This window comes from Megalobrama amblycephala, linkage group LG14 (genome assembly GCF_018812025.1).
Source record: "Megalobrama amblycephala isolate DHTTF-2021 linkage group LG14, ASM1881202v1, whole genome shotgun sequence".
Taxonomy (NCBI): Eukaryota; Metazoa; Chordata; class Actinopteri; order Cypriniformes; family Xenocyprididae; genus Megalobrama; species Megalobrama amblycephala.
This window is the reverse complement of record NC_063057.1, coordinates 13,253,305-13,273,908: the sequence shown is the minus strand read 5'-3', so window position 1 is coordinate 13,273,908 and position 20,604 is coordinate 13,253,305. Positions and strand designations below refer to the sequence as shown.

General features: G+C 36.1%; 4 protein-coding genes and 1 long non-coding RNA gene across 5 annotated transcripts in view; 3 read left to right on the top strand and 2 right to left on the bottom strand.

The window, feature by feature from the left end:
- Positions 1-63: 63 nt before the first annotated feature.
- Positions 64-4,082, bottom strand: psmc2 (proteasome 26S subunit, ATPase 2). Its single transcript, XM_048154882.1, has 12 exons — positions 3,911-4,082; positions 3,515-3,552; positions 3,356-3,437; positions 3,160-3,259; positions 2,780-2,911; positions 2,620-2,692; positions 2,441-2,536; positions 2,164-2,328; positions 1,964-2,051; positions 735-937; positions 511-607; positions 64-355 (listed from the first exon to the last, which is right to left on the bottom strand). Exons 1-12 carry the CDS (start codon positions 3,978-3,980, stop codon positions 198-200), a joined length of 1,302 nt encoding a protein of 433 aa, XP_048010839.1. The 5' UTR covers positions 3,981-4,082; the 3' UTR covers positions 64-197.
- Positions 4,083-4,270: 188 nt separating this feature from the next.
- Positions 4,271-12,747, top strand: prdm4 (PR domain containing 4). The gene is made up of 12 exons (XM_048154879.1): positions 4,271-4,397; positions 4,726-4,776; positions 4,868-4,980; positions 5,096-5,284; positions 6,041-6,790; positions 6,864-7,013; positions 9,222-9,340; positions 9,919-10,004; positions 10,134-10,261; positions 10,357-10,785; positions 11,556-11,724; positions 12,047-12,747. Exons 3-12 carry the CDS (start codon positions 4,869-4,871, stop codon positions 12,381-12,383), a joined length of 2,469 nt encoding a protein of 822 aa, XP_048010836.1. The 5' UTR covers positions 4,271-4,397; positions 4,726-4,776; position 4,868; the 3' UTR covers positions 12,384-12,747.
- A 189-nt stretch (positions 12,748-12,936) lies between these two features.
- akr1b1.2 (aldo-keto reductase family 1, member B1 (aldose reductase), tandem duplicate 2) lies at positions 12,937-16,793 on the top strand. Its single transcript, XM_048154883.1, has 10 exons — positions 12,937-13,137; positions 13,904-14,071; positions 14,191-14,307; positions 14,471-14,548; positions 14,743-14,865; positions 15,358-15,464; positions 15,599-15,680; positions 15,761-15,844; positions 15,928-16,010; positions 16,333-16,793. The coding sequence occupies exons 1-10, from the start codon at positions 13,072-13,074 to the stop codon at positions 16,373-16,375; spliced, it is 951 nt and encodes a 316-aa protein (XP_048010840.1). The 5' UTR covers positions 12,937-13,071; the 3' UTR covers positions 16,376-16,793.
- On the bottom strand, positions 16,574-19,826 carry akr1b1.1 (aldo-keto reductase family 1, member B1 (aldose reductase), tandem duplicate 1). The gene is made up of 10 exons (XM_048154884.1): positions 19,660-19,826; positions 19,253-19,420; positions 18,815-18,931; positions 18,641-18,718; positions 18,399-18,521; positions 18,187-18,293; positions 17,608-17,689; positions 17,374-17,457; positions 17,172-17,254; positions 16,574-17,079 (listed from the first exon to the last, which is right to left on the bottom strand). Exons 1-10 carry the CDS (start codon positions 19,720-19,722, stop codon positions 17,037-17,039), a joined length of 948 nt encoding a protein of 315 aa, XP_048010841.1. The 5' UTR covers positions 19,723-19,826; the 3' UTR covers positions 16,574-17,036.
- LOC125244719 overlaps positions 19,822-20,604 on the top strand; it is a 42,800-nt gene continuing 42,017 nt past the window's right edge. The window contains exon 1 of the long non-coding RNA XR_007179365.1: positions 19,822-20,550. This is a non-coding gene — a long non-coding RNA (uncharacterized LOC125244719). The remainder of the gene's footprint in view (positions 20,551-20,604) is intronic.

Sequence of the window (20,604 nt, the reverse complement as noted above, 5' to 3'; positions counted from 1 at the left end):
TTTTATAACAGGCATAACTATCCCAAAGAAATGTAAAAATTATTAATATATATGGACGACATGTAGTATGGATAATGTTTTTATTTCAGCAGTGATAATCACAGAAAGGTAACAAGACATGAGAATCCTTGAATTATCAAGCAGAAAACATTTCAGTGAGGAATATGCACATATAAGAGGAAAAAAAAAACCTTTGTTTAGTTATAAGTCATGTAGCGAGGGGTGGCGCTGAACTTGGCATAGGATTTGATGACCTTGTTCACGGCCTCCAGAAAGTCTTTCTCTGTGGCAATTTTTCTACGAGCTCTGATCGCGAACATCCCTGCCTCTGTACACACACTGCGAATCTCAGCACCTGAGAGAAGAAAAACACAGACAGCAATGTTAACTATAGCTTGCAACAACAACAATGCTGAAAGCCTCAATGTGTCAGTTTAAGCCAATGTAAATATAGTCTATTTAAATGATGTGCTATAAGTGACATTTTCATATTTGTCAGTAAGAACTCACCTGTGCTGTTAGGACAGAGACGTGCAAGAAGCTCGAAGCGGATATCTCTTTCCACACTCATAGAGCGGGCATGAATCTTGAAGATGTGAGTACGTCCCTAGAAACAGAACACAAGTCATTTACATTTAAATATCTATCAGTTCAGAATCTCATGATGTTATGATATTAAGGGTCTATTTTTAGTAAATGGTAGCTATTTTGTCTCTATTGTAGCTAACACTCACTTCCAAGTCGGGCAGACTGAACTCAATCTTTCTGTCCAGACGGCCGGGTCTCATCAGAGCAGGATCCAGGGTGTCTGGTCTGTTGGTGGCCATCAGGACTTTAATGTTTCCTCTGGGATCGAATCCATCCAGCTGGTTAATCAGCTCCAGCATAGTTCTCTGCACTTCATTATCTCCTCCAGCTCCATCATCAAACCGGGCACCTATAAGAGGGCAGTGTAAGCATATGGTGCATTCAAGTCCTCAAGGGAAGTTCTTATTTATGAGGTGGGAAGTCATGTTTATGACGTCAGGTGTGTTCAAGTCACTCTTGTGAGAGCAAGATGGCATGTACATTTCATTAATTAACTACACAAAAATACAGCAAAGTTTTTAAACTGTACATCCAGAAAAAGAAGAACAAAGGATGTGCATCAAGTGTGTTTTGCTTTTTAATGTTTTTAATTTATGAAGTCACTGTATACTTTATCATTACATATATTGTTATTACAATGCCATTATATTTTGTGCATTTTGATAAAAAAAAAAGCCTGACAATGTCACTGCTAAATACCTATAAATATTGAGGTATTCTGCCATGTTTCTCACTGACACTCCCCCAACTCGTAAACATAAGGGCTTAAAGAAAATTCGGAGCTTCCCACTGATATTTACGACTTTGTGGTGGCGCGTTCAACTCAAAAATTATCTTTTCAACATTACTTGAACGCACCGAGACGTTAAATGGATAGTCCACCTAAAAATGAAGAGTCTGTCATCATTTTCTCACCCTCATGAAAGCAAAAGAAGATATTTTGTAGAAAGTTGGTAACCAAAGAGTTTTGGTTCCCTTTGAATTCCATTGTATGGACAAAAAAGACAATGGGAACTAAACTGTTCAGTTACCAACATTCTTCAAAATATCTTCTTGTATGTTTTTTTTCTGTGAAATGTACAAGATGATATTTTGAAGAATGTTGGTAGCACACTGAAATTGTTTGGTTACAGCATTCTTCAAAATATCTTCTTTTGTGTTCAGCAGAAGAAAGAAATGCATACAGGTCTGGAACAACATGACGGCGAGTAAATGACAGAATTTTTAGTTTGGACTACCTTTTAAATATAATAAGACTTCTAATATTATAGTCGGGGCTGGATTATAGACCAAGGGGCGCTCAGACTCCCAAAGGAAGCTGATATAATCCGATCCCAACTGTAGTATCAGATTATTGCAAATAGGAAATTTTTACCTCCAATGGCGTCAATTTCATCAAAGAAGATCAGACAGGCTTTCTTAGTCCTTGCCATCTCAAACAGTTCACGAACCATCCTGGCACCCTGGGTTACAGACAAACACATGGCATTATATATCTCTCACAAGCACCCAATTACAAAAAAATATATATTTAGTTTAATTCACAGCTTTCTTCTGAAAAGAAAAAGCACTTACCTCTCCAACATACTTCTGGACAAGCTCAGATCCGATGACTCTTATGAAGCAGGCATCAGTGCGGTTAGCCACAGCTCGGGCACACAGGGTTTTCCCCGTACCGGGAGGCCCGAACAGCAAAACGCCCTTTGGAGGCTCAATACCCAGGTTCACAAAGCGCTCAGGCTGGAATTATAAAGATGGAGGTTGATTATTGAAACTATGTAGCATCTTAAACATCAACAGACATATAATACCTTCTGTTTATTTTTAACAGGTACATTTGGATACGACTCACATGGAGCAGAGGGGTCTCAACCACTTCTCTGAGCTTCTCGATCTGCTCTTTGCAGCCTCCAACATCACTGTAGGTCACATCAGGCTTCTCCTCCACCTGTATGCGTACAGTACATAATTATTTCTACAGTACCGCCATGATAATATACATGATACCAAGCAACCTGAGCTGATTCGTACCTGCATCATAGTGACAGTAGGATCGATTTTTGGTGGTAGTGGAATATGGATCTGATACTTATTCCTGTCAACACTGTTAACAGATACACAATAAATCTCTTTTAGATCAGTTGCTACTCTGTAACATATAGAAATGAATGATCCATCTTTTCCTGCTTACCCAACCCTCATTCCTTCTTCGATGTCAGTCGGAGCGACCTGATCGCTCAGGTCCACCACAAACTTGGCAAACTGTTTCACATTAATGATATACTTTGGATCCTCCGAGTCAGCATTGATTATCTTGGTGCACCTGTGAAACAATAAAAATATGTTGATCATTATCATATCATTTAACCACTTTATTACATATACTCCCATTCTAAATTTACATTTCAAATGTCTTTACTGTCACTCTTGATCAATTTAATGCATCTTTGCTGAATAAAAGCATTAAATTATTTAAAAAAAAGGTTTTGAAATGTAGTGTATTCTAAGCAAATATTCTATTTCTTTTCCAATAAAACTAAGGTTAACCCTTAATAACCCTAAATATCATACCTGGCCACCTGCAGAGGCTGTTCACTCTGTAGAGTCTGTTTGTCTGCAGCCAGATCCCATAGTGCCGGAGGAGCCAGACCTGTATCAGACTCTTTAATACCTGTTAAGACACACATAATGAAGCATCAATTAATTTGTTTTACTACTTAGTGATACACAAAACTAGTTCCCCACACCACAATGACAGCGCACTTACCTGTGAGCTCATTTATTTTCTTCAGAAGCTGCTGAATATCATCCTCTACTTGTTTAATCTGTCTGGAATACGTGCTTTGTCCCTATTCACAAACAAATAATATTGAATAACTTAAAAATTTAAGTCCATCACGCATCATTCTGTAATAGAAATACTTACATAGGTTTTCAGGAGTGCAATATCTCCTTCATCCAAAGCTGAGAAATAAAACACAGATCAAGATCAATAAATGAGATATGCAGATATGCCACATGATGATAGATTACCAACCAAACCAGTGAAGACAGACAATTAACGTGGTTATTATTCTCTAATAAGTCTGTTCAGGGTAACAGACTGATTTAACTAGTACAGAGACATTTGACAACTTATATTATAAACGTGAATAGTTGGAATAAACTCTGAAAAAAATGGCATAACATTAAAATAGATTTAGCTTAGGTGTTTCGGCATTTGTTGACAAATTGAAACTGTTGTGCGGCTAGTCAACAAATGCTAACTAGTCTGCTAATTCATTTAGTTTCAAAACCACCCGAAAGTCTTCGCAAATAATACCTCGAATTGGTTTGTCCTCTTTTTCCTCTTCTTTAACTTTGCGTTGCTCGGCTCCTAAATAATCAGGCATGACTGCTTTCTTTCTTTGTAATAAATTCGGTAAGTGACTGTACAGACGAGATTACACAGCAGGTTTTCAGACGAACAGTCACAGCGCTTTTGTGTTCCGGTGCATAAGGGAACAGGAAACTGATCTAACATTTCAAAATAAAAGTCAGATCCCCCCAATATTCTTTATATTGAAGTTTTATAGTTGTACAGGCAGTAATAGAGCCATTAAGACATTATATTTTTACTTTTACAAAGTAATTGTTTTATTTATTTATGTACTTAATTTAGCTTTTGCCTTCTTTGGCTTGACTGCTCAGGCAGGACACATTGCAGGACTTTTATTTTGGATTATAACCCCGCCTTGTTTGCCTTTTAGCCATGTTATTGTTTTCATACCACAAATCTTCCACGAAGGGATTAATATTTGGTCTTTATAGTAAGTAAATTATTTGGTTGTCTTTTAAATGATATATATATCTTGCAGTGAAGACCTTGCCTTCTGTTATTACAGTTCTCTTAAGCTAGTTAACTGGCTAACTTAGTAGCTTCAAACACAGGCTGCATTATTGGCTCTTGTCGATGTCTGATTAAATACATATTTCTTTAAATATTATGTAGGTATTTGTATTTATTGGCGTATTGAGTAAATGTATAGCCAGAAAGACTATGAAACTTGTCTTGAAATCTTAAATGCTAATACTATTGTTTGATCCCCACTTCTAAATGTTTTAATTACTAATAGGATGAATCTTTCCTTTTTCCAGATCCAAGAATGCATCCATTACATCAATGCCTTAATTGATCTGTGCTGTCAGGTAAATAAACATATCTTTTATGCACATGTCTGTTTCTGTACAAGCACAATGGTATATTCATTTTGAATGCAATAACATTTCTTCTGTTCAGCATGAACGACATGAACCTCAGCCCAGTGGGCATGGACCAGCTCAGTGTGCCCGTGAGTGCAAGTCACCTCGGCCTTCCCACATCCCCAACCCACAATCCCATCACCGCTCAAGGTCAGGACTCAAATGCCTCTTAGATGTGTGTATATATACATTGGCATGACATTAATTTGGTATGGTGCGGGAAGTCTGGTGTATGGAGAAGTAACACTGTCTGGTTTTATTTCAGGCATGCCAGTCGCAATACCCAGCTTGGGTCCATCACTTGGGCCTCTTCCTTCTGCACTGTCCCTGATGTTACCCATGGGTCCTTTAGGAGACAGAGGTGTTATGTGTGGCCTTCCAGAGAGAAATTATACATTACCACCTCCTCCATACCCACACCTGGAGAGCAGCTACTTCAGACATATCCTTCCAGGTAATGTTATAGAAAACCTGTTAAGATACACTTTAAACCAAGAGCTGATGAACTTTCCAGACCTAGGGATCCCTCAATATATGGAAAAAACTGATTAATTGTGCTACTTTATTGAATCACTCAAATATCAAAAAGAAATAAAAAAAAACAAGTTGTTTTTTGAAATGAGCTTAATTTGCTCTTTTTTTTTCCCAAATATGTGTGTGATATATCATATAACATATATTATTTCTTTCTAAATACATTTTAAATAAAGCTTTAGAGCAAATTCATTTTTATCATTTTTGTTGGCAGAAATAAATTTTATTGGATATATTATTTCTGCCAACAATACAATTTATATAAAGCTATAGAGCAAATTAATCATATTTAAAACCCATTTTAAATATAAAAAAAAATTTTTTTTGTATTTAAGTAAAGCTTTAGATAATAATGAATCTAATTTGAAATACATTTTTATAAATTCTATATTTAAAAATGCATACATTTCTCTAAAGCTTCATTTAAAATGTATTGTTGGCAGAGATATATCCTATAAAATATTTTAATTTTTCAAAAATATATTTTTAAATAAAGCTTTAAAGCACATTTAAGATATATTTTTAATTTTTACAAAATAAATTATGTTTATCAGATCACTGACCTTTTGCAATACCTTCATGGAACGCTAGGGGGCGTTAAATCTATTTAATATCTGTGTTAGTGCATCAGTTAATCAAATTAATGAAATCTGCCCTTCTTTTTAATCATCTTTAGGTATTCTGTCATATTTGGCAGATCGTCCCCCTCCCCAATACATTCATCCCAGCAGCCTTAACATGGATGGGACTCTTTCCGTGTCCAACAACAACCCGTCTGGCTTAGACCCATACAGCGGCCCTGGTGGCCCTTTAGAACAAGGCCTGGTGACCTTAGACACACGGCAGGTAGGAGGCCAAGCTGATCTGCACCAGGGAGGCTCTCATGAAGTGCAGCTGGATGCCACAGGACTAACCATGGAGTCACGTGTCAGTAGTCCGATGTCTCCTGATGGAATGGAAGAGGACTTGGCAACCATGGAGGGTGTTGTGGTGGCAGAGACCCAGCAGCAGTTGGGTACCAGACCTCAGCCTCATGAGGGTTTGACAGGTGTGGACTCTTCAGGAGGTGTTATGCCCCTGCATGGAGCAGGGTTGGAGCTGATGGAACAGGAGCATATGGGCGGCAGAGTAGGATCCAGCACTACAGGAGCAGGCGGTCCAGGGACTCTGGGTGAAGCCTTGCACTCCACTGGAGAACTGAACTCTGGGGTGGTTAGTGTTGTGCTCACAGGGGCCATGCCGCCACAAACCCAATTAGAATCTCTACACGGACCATCAGGTATGGGACTCGAGCCTGTCAACGTGTCCCCCATCACTGCAGAAGTGTCTCTCGGGCCGGACAACAGCCTGGTGCTGGTGAACTCTACCTTACAACTAGAAGACTCAACATCTAATAAGGAAAACATGGCCACTGCCTTCAACATATGTAAGTTTTACATGGTGATTTTGAGTTTTGCATTGTGTTTCGTTCCAATTTCATGCATTTAATTTTCATTTAGGGTGCACTTTATGTGAGCAGTCATATCCCTCGGACTGCCCTGAGCATGGACCTGTCACATTTATCCCAGACACGCCCATTCAGAGCAGAGCCCGCCTCTCTCTGCCTCGCCCCCTGTGCCTTCGCATTTCTGTAGCTGATGAGCCCATTGGTAAGTGAAGTGTTGCTTTTTTAAAATTCAGTCCTGAGGTACTGAAACTGGCTGAGTCTGCATACATTTTGGCCATTAACACCTGGTATTAAGATGCATTTTAGTCAGGATCACAAGTAGACGAGGGAGACACATGCCCGTTTACACCTGGTGTTTTAATCTGCTCTTTTGTCCACTTTCAACCACTTCTGTCCTGATTTCTTTGAGGGACGGGTCTATGGGTGGAAAATGTATGGGCTTTTTCAGATCTTATTGGATGAAATAGGCTCACACAATTTACAGTACAGTCCAAAAGTTTGGAACCACTAAGATTTTTAATGTTTTAAAAGAAGTTTCGTCTGCTCACCAAGGCTACATTTATTTAATTAAAAATACAGTAAAAAACAGTAATATTGTGAAATATTATTACAATTTAAAATAACTGTGTACTATTTAAATATATTTGACAAAGTAATTTATTCCTGTGATGCAAAGCTGAATTTTCAGCATCGTTACTCCAGTCTTCAGTGTCACATGATCCTTCAGAAATCATTCTAATATGCTGATTTGCTGCTCAATAAACATTTCTGATTATTTTCAATGTTGAAAACAGTTGTGTACTTTTTTTTTCTTCAGGATTCCTTGATGAATAGATAGTTCAAAAGAACAGCATTTATCTGAAATACAAAGCTTCTGTAGCATTATACACTACCGTTCAAAAGTTTGGGGTCAGTAAGAATTTTTATTTATATTTTTTTGAAAAGAAATTGAAGAAATGAATACTTTTATTCAGCAAGGATGCATTAAATCAATCAAAAGTGGCAGTAAAGACATTTATAATGTTACAAAAGATTAGATTTCAGATAAACACTGTTCTTTTGAACTTTCTATTCATCAAATAATCCTGAAAAAAAATATTGTACACAAATATTTTGTACAATTGTACACATTAAATGTTTCTTGAGCAGCAGATCAGCATATTAGAATGATTTCTGAAGGATCATGTGACACTGAAGACTGGAGTAACGATGCTGAAAATTCAGCTTTGCCATCACAGGAATAAATTACTTTGTGAAATATATTCAAATAGAAAACAGTTATTTTAAATTATAATAATATTTCACAATATTACTGTTTTTTACTGTATTTTTAATTAAATAAATGTAGCCTTGGTGAGCAGACGAAACTTCTTTTAAAAACATTAAAAATCTTAGTGGTTCCAAACTTTTGGACTGTACTGTACATATGATAATGACTGGAGATGACAAAAACATACGGAGAGCAGCAGCTTTCGTTTCTGCTCTGATAGCCGCAAGACCACGCTGAACGCGGTGAGTGCCTGTTAGAAATCATGAATGTGAGAGAACATTGTGCTTGGTACATTTATGTCTTCAAACCAAACTTGGGACTTTGGCTGATAAATGTTAAACCCTGTCTGTCTAGCGAGCTTCCCTTAATGTTTTAGGTCAGTGGACAAAGAGTAGGTGGTCTTTTGTGGCTGTTCGAAAGCATTCGACCACATGAGCGTTTACACTATGAAAGTAATCTGGTCGAATTTGTTTTCTACTACCTCTGGAAGTGGTCGAAAGTGGACAAGCTCAAAACGTTTTAGACCTCGTTTATTCCTGTATTTAGCGTCGTCCACTTGTGATACGATCGACCAAAGACTTCTGAACTATACAACAAAAACTGATGCTTTGTGTACAATTATCAAAATATAGTTATTATTATATCAAAGGATGCACTGATATTAAAATGTTTAATAACTGTAAAAAACTAAACTAAATAAAGTGAATTTAGGCATCACAACATTATTATGTAGTATATAAAATATATTCATTTTGAGATTTATTTATTAAATTATTAGTGTTTTTTTTAAAGATTAATTGTGAGTGTAAGATGAGGGCAAATGTAATTTAAATGTAAAAATATGCAGAAATTAATTGCACAATTAAATATCCAATATATATCCACTATGAACAAAATTAATCACTAATATCAGTCAGTAACCTACATGGTATGAATAAATTATGCACCTAGTTATATAGTATTTAATTGCTGGTAAAAATTAGTCAAAAACAGTTGACTACTTTCCATTCATTGAAGATTTTTGGGAGAGTGACATCATCAGTTAGCTTGTTAATTGTAGCTAATGGAATATGAAGTCCATTTGCTTTTGAAAACTGAAGATTTTGTTGCATTGCTGCAGCCATTTTTTGTTTTCTGCAGGTGTGTTTGCTAGAGAGACCATACCCTCCAGGACCTGCTTTGGGCCGATGGTTGGACAGCACTGTAGCAGTGTAGAACTTACAGACTGGTCTGACAAGGACACCCCTCAGATATGGAAGGTCCTTGCCACATTTCTAAATATAAAAGTGTATTGGCTAAGTAGTTTGACTTCTTTTTCAAATTTTTTCTTATACATTTCTGAATGTACATACCGTTCAAATATTTGGGGTTAGTAATACTTTTATTCATCAAGGATGCATTTATTTGATTAAAAAAAGTGATAGTAAAGACATAATACAAAAGATTTCTGTTTCAAATAAATGCTGTTATTTTGAACATTATTTTTTATTAAAGAATGCTGAAAAAATGTATTTCAGTTTCCAAAAAACAAACAAAACAACAACAACAACTAAGCAGCACACCTATTATCAGCATTGATAATAATAAGAAATGTTTCTTAAGCAGCAAATCAGCACATTAGAATGATTTCTGAAGGATCATGTGACACTGAAGATTGGAGTAATGATGCTGAAAATTCAGCTTTGCCATCACAGTTTTTACTATATTTACTGTATACACCTCTTTCACAAAACTTTTGTATGGTAGTGTATGCTAAATGACCTCATCTACATGTTTTATTCACCATTTCACTGACATATCATGTTGTAATCCTAAGAATTGCTTAAATCTAATGTAGATGTTCCACAACGATATCCAAGAGTTCTGTATTGTGACGACAGATGAGCATGAATGCAACTGGATGATGTTTGTACGCAAAGCAAGGTAACCACCTCACTTTATCCTTAAAAAACTTTTTCTCATGTCAGTTAAATGAGGAAGCTCTATACTGAAAACCACGCATTGTATGAAAACACTCAGGTAGTTGCCAACTAAAATTGACTCTATTTGCAGGACTACAGAGGAACAGAATCTTGTGGCATATATAGACAATGGGAAGCTTTATTTCTGCACATCCAGAGAGATTCTGCCAGATCAGGAGCTGTTGTTTTATTTCAGCAGGGACTATAGCAGACAACTAGGTGGGTCTTCCTCCAGCATGTCCTAACCAGGAAGATAACTGTAGCGTATATCCATATATGATCTGTTCATTGCTGCTCTGACTGTATCTCTTCAGGTGTACCCAGAGTGCCAGAGGGCCAGATATGTCATTGTGGAAAAGAGTGTGCCTCTTTCACAGAGTTTAAATCTCACCTCAGCAGCCACGCCCAGAGCCATAGCCCCACCCAGGACCACTCTGCTCACTCTACACACAGCCAATCCCAGTCGCAGGAGAAGGTGACCAACGAGCCGTCCCGGTCCGCTTCCTCCCCACAATGGCAGTGCCACTCAGATGTGAATGAACATTCCAGCAGCAGCAGCAGCAACGGGCACGGTCGCGAGAGGAAGTTTAAATGCAGCATGTGCACACGAGCGTTCACTACGTCCACTAAGCTAAACGTGCATTTCATGGGTCACATGGGCATGAGGCCACACAAGTGCAGCTACTGCAGCAAAGCCTTCAGTGATCCCAGCAATCTCAGAAAACACCTGAGAATCCACACAGGTACATGTGCATGTCTAGATGTTTAGATATGAAAATTCCATTTGAAATTGTTATAATCAGTTTTTAAGTCAATATGAAATCAAAATGGATTTTACCTTTTTTAGTTCCATTTTTTACATGTTCATGGTCGTATTATACACAATTTAATCAATCCAAAGGAAAAAAAAGGGTCTTCATCAAACTGTGATAACAAGCTATATAGATATAATAACTAGGTAATAACATATATATATATATATATATATATATATATATATATATATATATATATGTGTATGTATATAATATATATGTGTGTTTGTGTGTATATATATGTGTATATATACACACACATACACAAAAAAATATAAGTAATATATATAAATATTACACATTTTTATTTTTTAGGAAAGTTCATATATATAAACATAACAAATGTAAATATTTTAAACATAAAATATTATATATAGATAAGTTTTGTATAGATTTATTTATTTTTATTTGTTTATTTTTTGTTTGTTTGAAACCATCAAATCCTTATAGATATTATCACATCCTACCACTTTTTCAGTTTCAATAATGTTTCATTTGGAATTGCATTACATTAGGGAAATAAATTGAGTGCAAGTTTATGTTGACTTTAAGTTGATTTGTTTTTAGTAAAATTAACTTTTAGTAGAGAACCACTATTAGCTTGTTTTTAATTGGCCAGAGAAATATGCTTTCATCATTAATAATGTGCTCATAAAATATATATATATATATTTTTTTTTTTTTTTCTTTCCCTACAGGTCAGAAGAACTTCAGGTGTACAGTATGTGGGAAGTCTTTTACTCAGAAAGCGCATGTGGAATCTCATATGGTTATACACACTGGTGCCAAGAACATTAAATGTGACCATTGTGACAAGATGTTTGTGCGGAAACAAGATCTCAAACAGCACATGTATTCACATTCACTGTAAGGCTGTATTTTAGATTTTATTTTTTAATATATATTATAAATATAACTTAAAAATGATTATATAGTATTATAAATAACATATAGTATATGATAATAGAACATATAATTAATATAAACATTAACTATTAATATATTTCATGATCCAATCAAATCCTGATGAAATAAAAGTCCTGCCCTACTTTTTTCTTGTTGAATAATGTTTTATTCTGAACAATCATATTTGACATTATGGATATAAATGTTTCCTGTTGACTGTAATATTCTCCATTATTCTAATAGCAACCTTGTTTTTTCCTTGCTTATTTTTTCTCTATTCCAGAGACCGCCAGATAACCTGTCCAAAGTGTGACAAACAGTTCTTGAAGACCGACCATCTCAAAAAACACTTAAACTCTCACGACGGGAAACGGGACTTCATCTGTGAAAAGTGCAACAAAGGCTTTCTCACTAAATACCACCTCACGCGCCACCTCAAAATCTGCAAGGGTCCCAAGAACGGTCGAGGCCCAGCGCAGGGTGAGGAAGGGGAGGAGGAGGAAGATGAGGAGGAGGAGGATGAGGAGGAAGAAAGAGAAGTTGAAGGACAGATAGATCCAGCCAATGAGGAGGAGTGTGGCATAGACATGGGAGGATATACTAATGAAAAAACGATGTAACTTACTCTTAAATGTAATGGGACAAATCCAAGCCTTGTCTAGCCTCTTTGTCCTTTTGTGTGTATTCTTGTTCTGCCCATTCTGCCCAGCAGCCTTTAATTCCTGTTGCCAAAATGTATCATTGTGTTAACTGGCAAATAGAAATGTAATTAGATTAAAATAAGTGAAATTATGCATTACATGTTTTCATGTCAACTGTCACTGTTAAATTGATAAAACTCTAGTCAAAAACTGAACAAAAGACATTGCCTTGTGTTTGTTTACAGTGCACATTTAACGTGTTTGTTCAATTAATTTGTTCACAGCAGCCATGCCCATTCTGTTCTCTGTATTTATATTGTAAATAAACGAATATCAAATTTTACATGCAAACATTCTGTCATTCATAATGCAAATAATGTGCATTTTAAATTCTAAATAACTGTTTCTTAATAAATAATTATATTTTATAATATACTAAACTTATTGCAAATAAAAAGCTATTTTTTTTTCCTCACAGCAGGGTTTTATTGGTAAATGTTCACTGACGTAATCCTACGTCGCTCCCTCGACACAAATTACGTTCAGACCGGAGCAATCGATCCAGAGCTGCAGCTGTGAACTCTTTCACCCTATGCTTTCACCTCCTTCTCTGCACAGGCTTGGGACTGTTCTGTTGAAATAGCTCGGGCTTAATCTCTCTTTCACCATGGCAACGTCTGTGAAGCTGAATACCGGGGCAGATATGCCCATTGTCGGGCTGGGCACGTGGAAGGTATGGCATGGTGTGGTTAATTTTGTGGGGTCATGTTACATTACATAAGTGAATTCATTTAGCTGGCACGTTGCACGGGGAATTCATGCCCAAAAAGTTTTTAAAATGCATGCAAAAGTGAAATATTAAGCTAAAAACAGACACTAACATTAATAGGATTTGCACTAGGCTGCAAAATGTCCGAAATTAATCGTCAAGTTCAGAGGAAAGAAGTTGCCTATGGGGTTATGAAAAGTTTGATTGTTTAACGCTTTGAAATTATGGTCAATAAACTATATTGTGCAATCTTCAGAATATTTTTTTTTTTGCGTCGTCAGAAAGTAGTTTGGTCACCGTGAGTAAGCAAGTTCTCCTATATCAGTTCTGTGCGTGGGTTTTTATTAACTGATAACATTCAGTAAGTCCTTTTGTTTTGGTAGATAAGATGAGATATTGTGAGGAGAATTTATATTAAAGTGACTAAAAAACAAAAAACATTGTTCTCCATAGGTAGAGTCATAATACAGTAGTGCATTGCTCTTTCTTTTGTTTTACTTCCTCTTTCTTTACTTTTCACTTCTCCTGTTTTTTTTGTGCTTTTTTTTGTCTGTTCCTTTTCCTTTAATTTTTTTCCCCCCATTCCTTTCCCATTTTCTCTATCATTTCCATTTTCCTTTCCTTTCCCCCATCCATTCCCTTTTTCCCTTTTCTTTTTTTTTTTTCTTTCTGTTGTCGTTTTTTCCTTTGCTTTTTGGTGTCTATCAATATTCTGTTGTATTCCCTCCAGTCTCCTCCAGGTAAAGTGGCAGAGGCTGTGAAGGCGGCCATCGCTGCGGGCTACAGACACATCGATGGCGCCGCAGTGTACAACAATGAAACGGAGGTTGGAGAGGGAATTCAGGCCATGATAAAAGATGGTGTGGTAAAAAGAGAAGAACTGTTTGTGGTCAGCAAGGTATGTCAAGCTGCACCATTTATCTCAAAAACTGGATTGACAAATAGAAGGTTAAGTGCTGATTTAGTAGCTTTATGATGGCGGAAATTGAATACACTGCATGGATTTTTGTTTCACAGCTCTGGTGCACCTTTCACGAGAAGGCCTTAGTCAAGGGAGCTTGTCAGAAGACTTTAAGTGACCTAAAACTGGACTACCTGGATCTTTACCTGATTCACTGGCCAATGGGCTTTAAGGTGATTTATTAGAAATGTCTGTATATATGAAATCCCTTCTCTAAAGTCCTGTCTGTTACTTATTCACTGCTAGCATTCAGTTTTGATCTCCAATTCTCCATAATGAAAGCTAAGATCTCGCTGTAACACCATTCAGAAATGCATTGTCATCATTGCTTTTCAGTCTGGGCCCGATCAGTTTCCATTGGACAGTGAAGGGTTAACCATCGGTGATGACACCAGTTTCTTGGACACTTGGGAGGTAAGAAGACATGCATTTGATTTAGCCTGTTTGATTTTTAAAGTAACCATTCACATTAATTTGTACGAATGAATCTGTTTTACATATACTGCATCATTATAATACCTGCTTACATTGTAATTCCAGTGTACATTGGCTAATATTTTTAGCTCTATTTAGCTAATTATAATTATAGCATAACATTTGTGCTGTAGGCCATGGAGGAGTTGGTGGATGCTGGGTTGGTCAAGGCCATTGGCATCTCCAACTTTAATCGAGAACAAATCGAAGCCATCCTGAATAAACCAGGACTCAAGTACAAACCTGCCAACAATCAGGTAGGTACCAGTACTCTTTAAAGGGCGTCAGTGTGGTTTAATTTGATAATTACAGATGGACCAGAAAGGTCAACATTTATCCAAAGATCAGCATTTCGCCTTCAGCAACTGTGTAATGCAATTGCTCCTTTAATTTCCTGCTACTTGTCCAGAACAGGCACAGTTATTTGTCTGGATATAGTCTTTAAATATCATTAGGACACTGCTTGCTTTGTGTTTGGTGGTTGGCAGACATAATGTTTATTTTAGCGCAGGCATCTATTACAGGGAAGACTGTACTTTTTGCATCAGTAATACAATATTGAATGTATGTATGGACACAATAAGGGCACTGGATCAAATGATTAATTTAAATGTTAGTACGTAGTAGTTAAAGACACCTAATATAGTGGGATCTATAATACCAGAGTTTTGAATGATTATGTGTCTGTGCTTATTTAATACACTTACAGTTTTTATAGAATTTCATGTATGTATGTTTTTCCTCTTCAGGTTGAGTGCCATCCATATCTGACTCAGGAGAAGCTGATCAGCTTCTGTCAGTCCAAAGGCATCACAGTGACTGCTTATAGTCCTCTAGGTTCTCCAGACAGACCTTGGTAGGCAGTCGTTTCCCACATGTTGAAGCTTTATAGCATGTGACATTTATTTGCTGTGAAGGTTTAAGGTGCAGTCGTCGGTGGTTTTATAATTGGTTAAATGGATATAACATTGGACTTTGTCTCAAACTTAGGGCTAAACCTGAAGATCCCTCACTGCTTGATGACCCAAACATTAAGGCCATTGCAGAGAAGCACAAAAAGACAACCGCCCAGGTAAGGAGACTGCCGTCTTAGTTACGTCATAGCTTGTTATTGATTATTTGGTATAATGTCAATTTGACATCAATGTACAGGTCCTCATCCGCTTCCACATTCAGAGGAATGTCATCGTCATCCCCAAGTCTATCACACCTCAGCGTATTCAAGAGAACTTTCAAGTAAGTTCACCATCAGAACAAGTCGTTAAAGTCTTTAAATCACAGTGCTGCTTGTATTTTTATATTTTTGTCTATTTCCATAGGTTTTTGATTTTGAACTGAGTGAGGATGATGTGAAGACCATTTTGGGCTTCAACAAGAACTTCAGGGCTTGTCCAATGCATTGGTGAGTATGTTTCACAGGGTTCCCAAGGTCATGGACAACTGGGAAGTATCAGGAAATTGGAAGCTATGGAAGTGTCAGAAATGCAGTCAATATAATTCTATTTATGGTCGGTTCTCAACTATTTAAACTAGAAATTGCTGTTACTGAGTACAATCTCTGTAGAATTATTTTAAAAATCAGTATCCAATAAAAAGGATGGGAACCCTTGTTTTTCTCTATATGAAAAGGAAAAAAAATATTATTTATTCTATATATATATATATATATATATATAATATTCATTTTACTTAATATGTGATTCTCTCTACATCTGTCAATGCAGGGGTGTGAAGCACAAAGACTACCCGTTTAATGCTGAGTATTAAAAGAAGACAACTCACAACATGCGTTTCTCTGTTCCTGAGAATGCTTTTTTGTCATTGATCAGTGTGAAAATGCTCTTCATTTTGCATTACTAAACTTGTTACTGAGAAACTAGGTTACTGAAAAATGTTCATTCAGTTCATCCCTGAGGTTTGGAATTTAAATTTTAATGGAAATGTAAAAAGGCTTTGATAAGCATATGCACTAGTAACTTTTTTTATTTGAACAATGTCACAAATTTTGCACAATTGGGCAGATAACAAGAGAAAGTTTTGGTCCTGGTGATATTTTTTTATATGAATTAATACACACTCCTTATTTTCAAAATGACAACAAAAGCACTTCCAGTTCTCAAGAGCAGCTCTTGTTTATGGTGTTGATGTACGCTTTAAAAATCCAAATAAAGCTCTGTCAAACAGCTCTCTGGCTTATGTTTTTAAATGTTAAAGACATGAGAAAAATTTTCTTCACAACTCACTTGACCTTTACATTTAACCACATTTAGTCCCTTAAATGGCTGTATTACACTTGAATAAATGCAGATAATGTGGGTTTGCTCATAACCTTTTATATTACTTCAATTACATGCTTCATTTATTCCCCAATGGGAAATGCAAGAGTCATCTTTAAAATCAAATTGCAGTTAATATGCAGCAAACAGCTTTAGTATTCTGCATTCAGTGGATAATCCTTATGCTTGGAAGCCCTGCAATAAAAAGGCAAAGGAGGCCATTAGTTAACCTAATACTACACAAACGGATTCAAAGTCCACTGCAAATTGGCATAACAATGACTCACCACTCCAGCATAAAAGCCCTCCAGTTCCTGTTAAAACTCAGTATAGTGTTCATCTCGTCTTTACTCAGCTCAAAATCAAAGACCTGCAGGAATAAAAGAACGAAATCTTAATAATAATAAGTATATGTTGACCATCATGAAAACTGATTTAGTTATTCTTGTATATCAGTACTGGTGCAACATGTAGAACACATGGATGTACCATGAAATTTTCTTTGATTCTGGTAGGGTTTACAGATTTGGGAATGACCACAACGTTCCTCTGCATGTGGAACCGGATTAGGACCTAGAAAGAAAGTTCCCTGTTTAGCATGTCTTAAGATGGAGGAAGGCATTTGTAAAAGTGTAAACTTGTACTTCAAGGTTGAGTGGTGCATAACATGAACTAAATGAACTAACATGAATAAAAAAAAAAAACGTGCAAGTTTGCACCTACCTGTGCTGTGGTTTTACCATGCTTATCTGCAATGGCCTTAATCTTTGGGTCCTCCAGCAGTGATGGCTCATCTGCCTTTGCCCTACAGAAAGTCAATTCTATATGTAGTAATGTATAGGCCAAATTCCAATAATGTATTTTATATAGATAGATATACAGTGTTAGGAAAAGTTACTTTTAAAAGTAATATGTTACAATATTGCATTACTCCCTAAAAAGTAACTAATTTTGTTACTTAGTTACTTTTTATGGAAAGTAACACATTACATTACTTTTGTGTTATTTTTCCTCACCTGGCTGAAGCTCGCTCATTTCCAGACCTTGTAGGTGATTTTTTATTAAACTTTTTTCCCAAGTCTTTAATGCAGTAATGCATTAAAAGTAATGCGTTACTTTACTCATTATATCAAAAAAGTAATCTGATTACGTAATCCAAGTTACCAGTACTTGTAATGTTGCCTCCAACTTTCTCTCTCTCTCTCTCTCTCTCTCTCTCTCTACATATATATATATATATATATATATATATATATATATATATATATATATATATATATTTTAGTTGAAGAAAGTACTTACCATGGTCTGGTTGGAGAACCCAGAGGACTGTATGCAGTCACTGTGATGCCTTTGGACTGACAGTAGTTAATCAACTTCTCCTGAGTCAGATATGGATGGCACTCGATCTGGAGGTGAAAAGCAATTTTTAAAAAGATTTTGGCATTTGTGAACAACAAAGTCTGTCTTAATCTGTTTTAAATTCTTTAGATTTATTGCAACCGACACAATACCTGGTTGTTGGCTGGTTTGTACTTGAGTCCTGGTTTATTCAGGATTGTCTCAATCTGATCCCGGTTGAAGTTGGAGATACCGATGGCCTTGACCAACCCAGCGTCCACTAACTCCTCCATTGCCTTTGTAAGAACAAAATAACACTAATGTAACCAGCTATTGTTCTATTAACAACTATGAAATTTGTGTCTGAGTTACAGGAATCTCAAATTAATTTTGCTTTTATTCTACTGCTTATTACCTCCCATGTTTCCAGAAAGTTGCTGTTGTCTGGAATTACATGGCCATCCTTATCGACTGGGAAAAGCTCCTTTCCAGGCTGCCAATTTGAATACACAGATCAGCATAAATAAAATAAGCATAGCATAAGATAATTAAATTATATATGATATAAGCAATTCTTAATTAGTACTACCTTAGTGCCCATAGGAAAGTGCATCAGGTAGAGATCAACGTAGTCCATTTTAAGTTCACTTAGGGTCTTTTCACAGGCTCCTCTTACCAAGTGTTTTTCATGGTAAGTGCACCACAGCTTCAAAAGATTTTGCATTTGATTATGGCCAAAGTTCCTTTCAAATAATGCATTTGTTAATCTTTTTTTCTATAAGTTTTATTGTTCAAAACCATAAACCAAAATCCTGTTCTGACCATGACTTGCATTTGGGTAATTATTAATTAGGGCATGACGTAACAGTGCATTATATCACAGTACAATACATGTTATATAAATGCACAACTGTGTATGATCTGCTTCATGCTGTGTGAAATTACAAGGCATATGACTGGCCTTATGAGACCATGTCTCCTGTCATGTGCCTCAGAGACAAATCTTTACATTGAAATGTGCTACTACCTTGCTGACTATGAAAAGGTCCTCTCTCTTCACAACTCCTTGGGTAATCATGGCTTTTACGGCATCCCCAACTTCATTCTCATTTTCATAGACATGGGCCCCATCAATGTGGCGGTAGCCGGCCAGAATGGCTGCCTTCACAGCCTCTATGACCTCACCTGGAGGAGACTGGAGCAAAAATTGTAGTATTATATTATTATAAAATCTCTAAAATGAAAAAAAAAAAGATCAAGTGAAAAGAAAAGCATTAAATAATTAATCAAAGATTTATTAAAATAAAACAATAAACCTCTAGTGTTTAAATGTCAAACAAGAATAAAAGCAACAGCAGAAAAACAAACATTTACCAAAATTAATACCATATAGAATAAAATTGTACTGTACAAAAAAGAAAAAATTGTACTCACCCTCCATGTTCCTAGACCAACAATAGGCATTTTAGCTCCATTATTGAGAGTTACAAATGTCATGATGGCTTTTACTATAAAGCACTTATCAGATATAAAATAAAGCACTTGCTAGTCTGCACACTTTCACAGCTTTCTCACTCTGCAGCAGCCTGTTCTTTTGAAGCTTGATTATCACATGGGCATGTATGTGAATTTGATTGGTCAGGTCTGGAAACGCCCCTTTTAGAGGGCGGTGCAGTTTCTCAATCCTAGTATCCTCCTACCATCATTCCAACATCAAGCAGATTTGCTTGTAGATCACAGAGATTTTTTTTGAGAAAATGAGCTATTAAAATGGAAAAATAATTACAACAATTACATCTGTAATTGTTATTTTGTACAGTATAACACATTATTTATTTATTTAATTTCATTTTTATTTTATTTAGACAGTTTTGAGATTGCCATTGTATTTATTTTATTTTATTTTAAATTAAGCTTTTATTTTGAAACTGTATTCCAGATGTTATCAGGGCTGTTTTCACTTAACTCTCAACCCTGCAATCCCAAAAACATTCATTGACTAGTAATGTAATTGTGAGTGGTAAATCAACCAATCTGGTACAGCAAAAATGGGCAATTTACCATGCAACTCTTGAGATGTGTGTGCACTTCTTGACTTTAGTGACGGCAGTTAAATAACTACATCATGGATACTGGATTCCCCAAACAAGAAGAGCACTAGGGTGAGAGCTCATAACAGATATTCGGCAAGTGTTTGTAATCTAATTTTAAAGTCTAACTGTTAAAAAGAAATGAAAATCACTGAGGTAGGAGAAGCAGGTGTTAATTTTGTAGAGCTGGTCCAAAGACTTGAAAGATATGGATGAGAGGGTGCTTTTCTTCCAGGTCAGATATAATAAACATTATTGAGATGTTTTTTTATTCTTTTTTGCTATAGTT

Bases quoted from the DNA above. Each gene is read 5' to 3' on its own strand.
- psmc2 (XM_048154882.1), bottom strand. From the start codon at position 3,980: ATGCCTGATTATTTAGGAGCCGAGCAACGCAAAGTTAAAGAAGAGGAA. The intron at 3,438-3,514 runs GTAAGTATTTCT...GTTTGTGAATAG, and splicing joins TTGCACTCCTGAAAACCTAT to GGACAAAGCACGTATTCCAG. The intron at 2,052-2,163 runs GTAAGTGCTTTT...TCTGTAACCCAG, and splicing joins TCCAGAAGTATGTTGGAGAG to GGTGCCAGGATGGTTCGTGA.
- prdm4 (XM_048154879.1), top strand. From the start codon at position 4,869: ATGAACGACATGAACCTCAGCCCAGTGGGCATGGACCAGCTCAGTGTG. The intron at 6,791-6,863 runs GTAAGTTTTACA...ATTTTCATTTAG, and splicing joins GGCCACTGCCTTCAACATAT to GGTGCACTTTATGTGAGCAG. The intron at 7,014-9,221 runs GTAAGTGAAGTG...TGTTTTCTGCAG, and splicing joins TGTAGCTGATGAGCCCATTG to GTGTGTTTGCTAGAGAGACC.
- akr1b1.2 (XM_048154883.1), top strand. From the start codon at position 13,072: ATGGCAACGTCTGTGAAGCTGAATACCGGGGCAGATATGCCCATTGTC. The intron at 14,308-14,470 runs GTGATTTATTAG...ATTGCTTTTCAG, and splicing joins ACTGGCCAATGGGCTTTAAG to TCTGGGCCCGATCAGTTTCC. The intron at 15,465-15,598 runs GTAGGCAGTCGT...TCTCAAACTTAG, and splicing joins GGTTCTCCAGACAGACCTTG to GGCTAAACCTGAAGATCCCT.
- akr1b1.1 (XM_048154884.1), bottom strand. From the start codon at position 19,722: ATGACATTTGTAACTCTCAATAATGGAGCTAAAATGCCTATTGTTGGT. The intron at 18,719-18,814 runs GTAGTACTAATT...TCAAATTGGCAG, and splicing joins ACTTTCCTATGGGCACTAAG to CCTGGAAAGGAGCTTTTCCC. The intron at 18,294-18,398 runs GTATTGTGTCGG...TTTCACCTCCAG, and splicing joins ACAAACCAGCCAACAACCAG to ATCGAGTGCCATCCATATCT.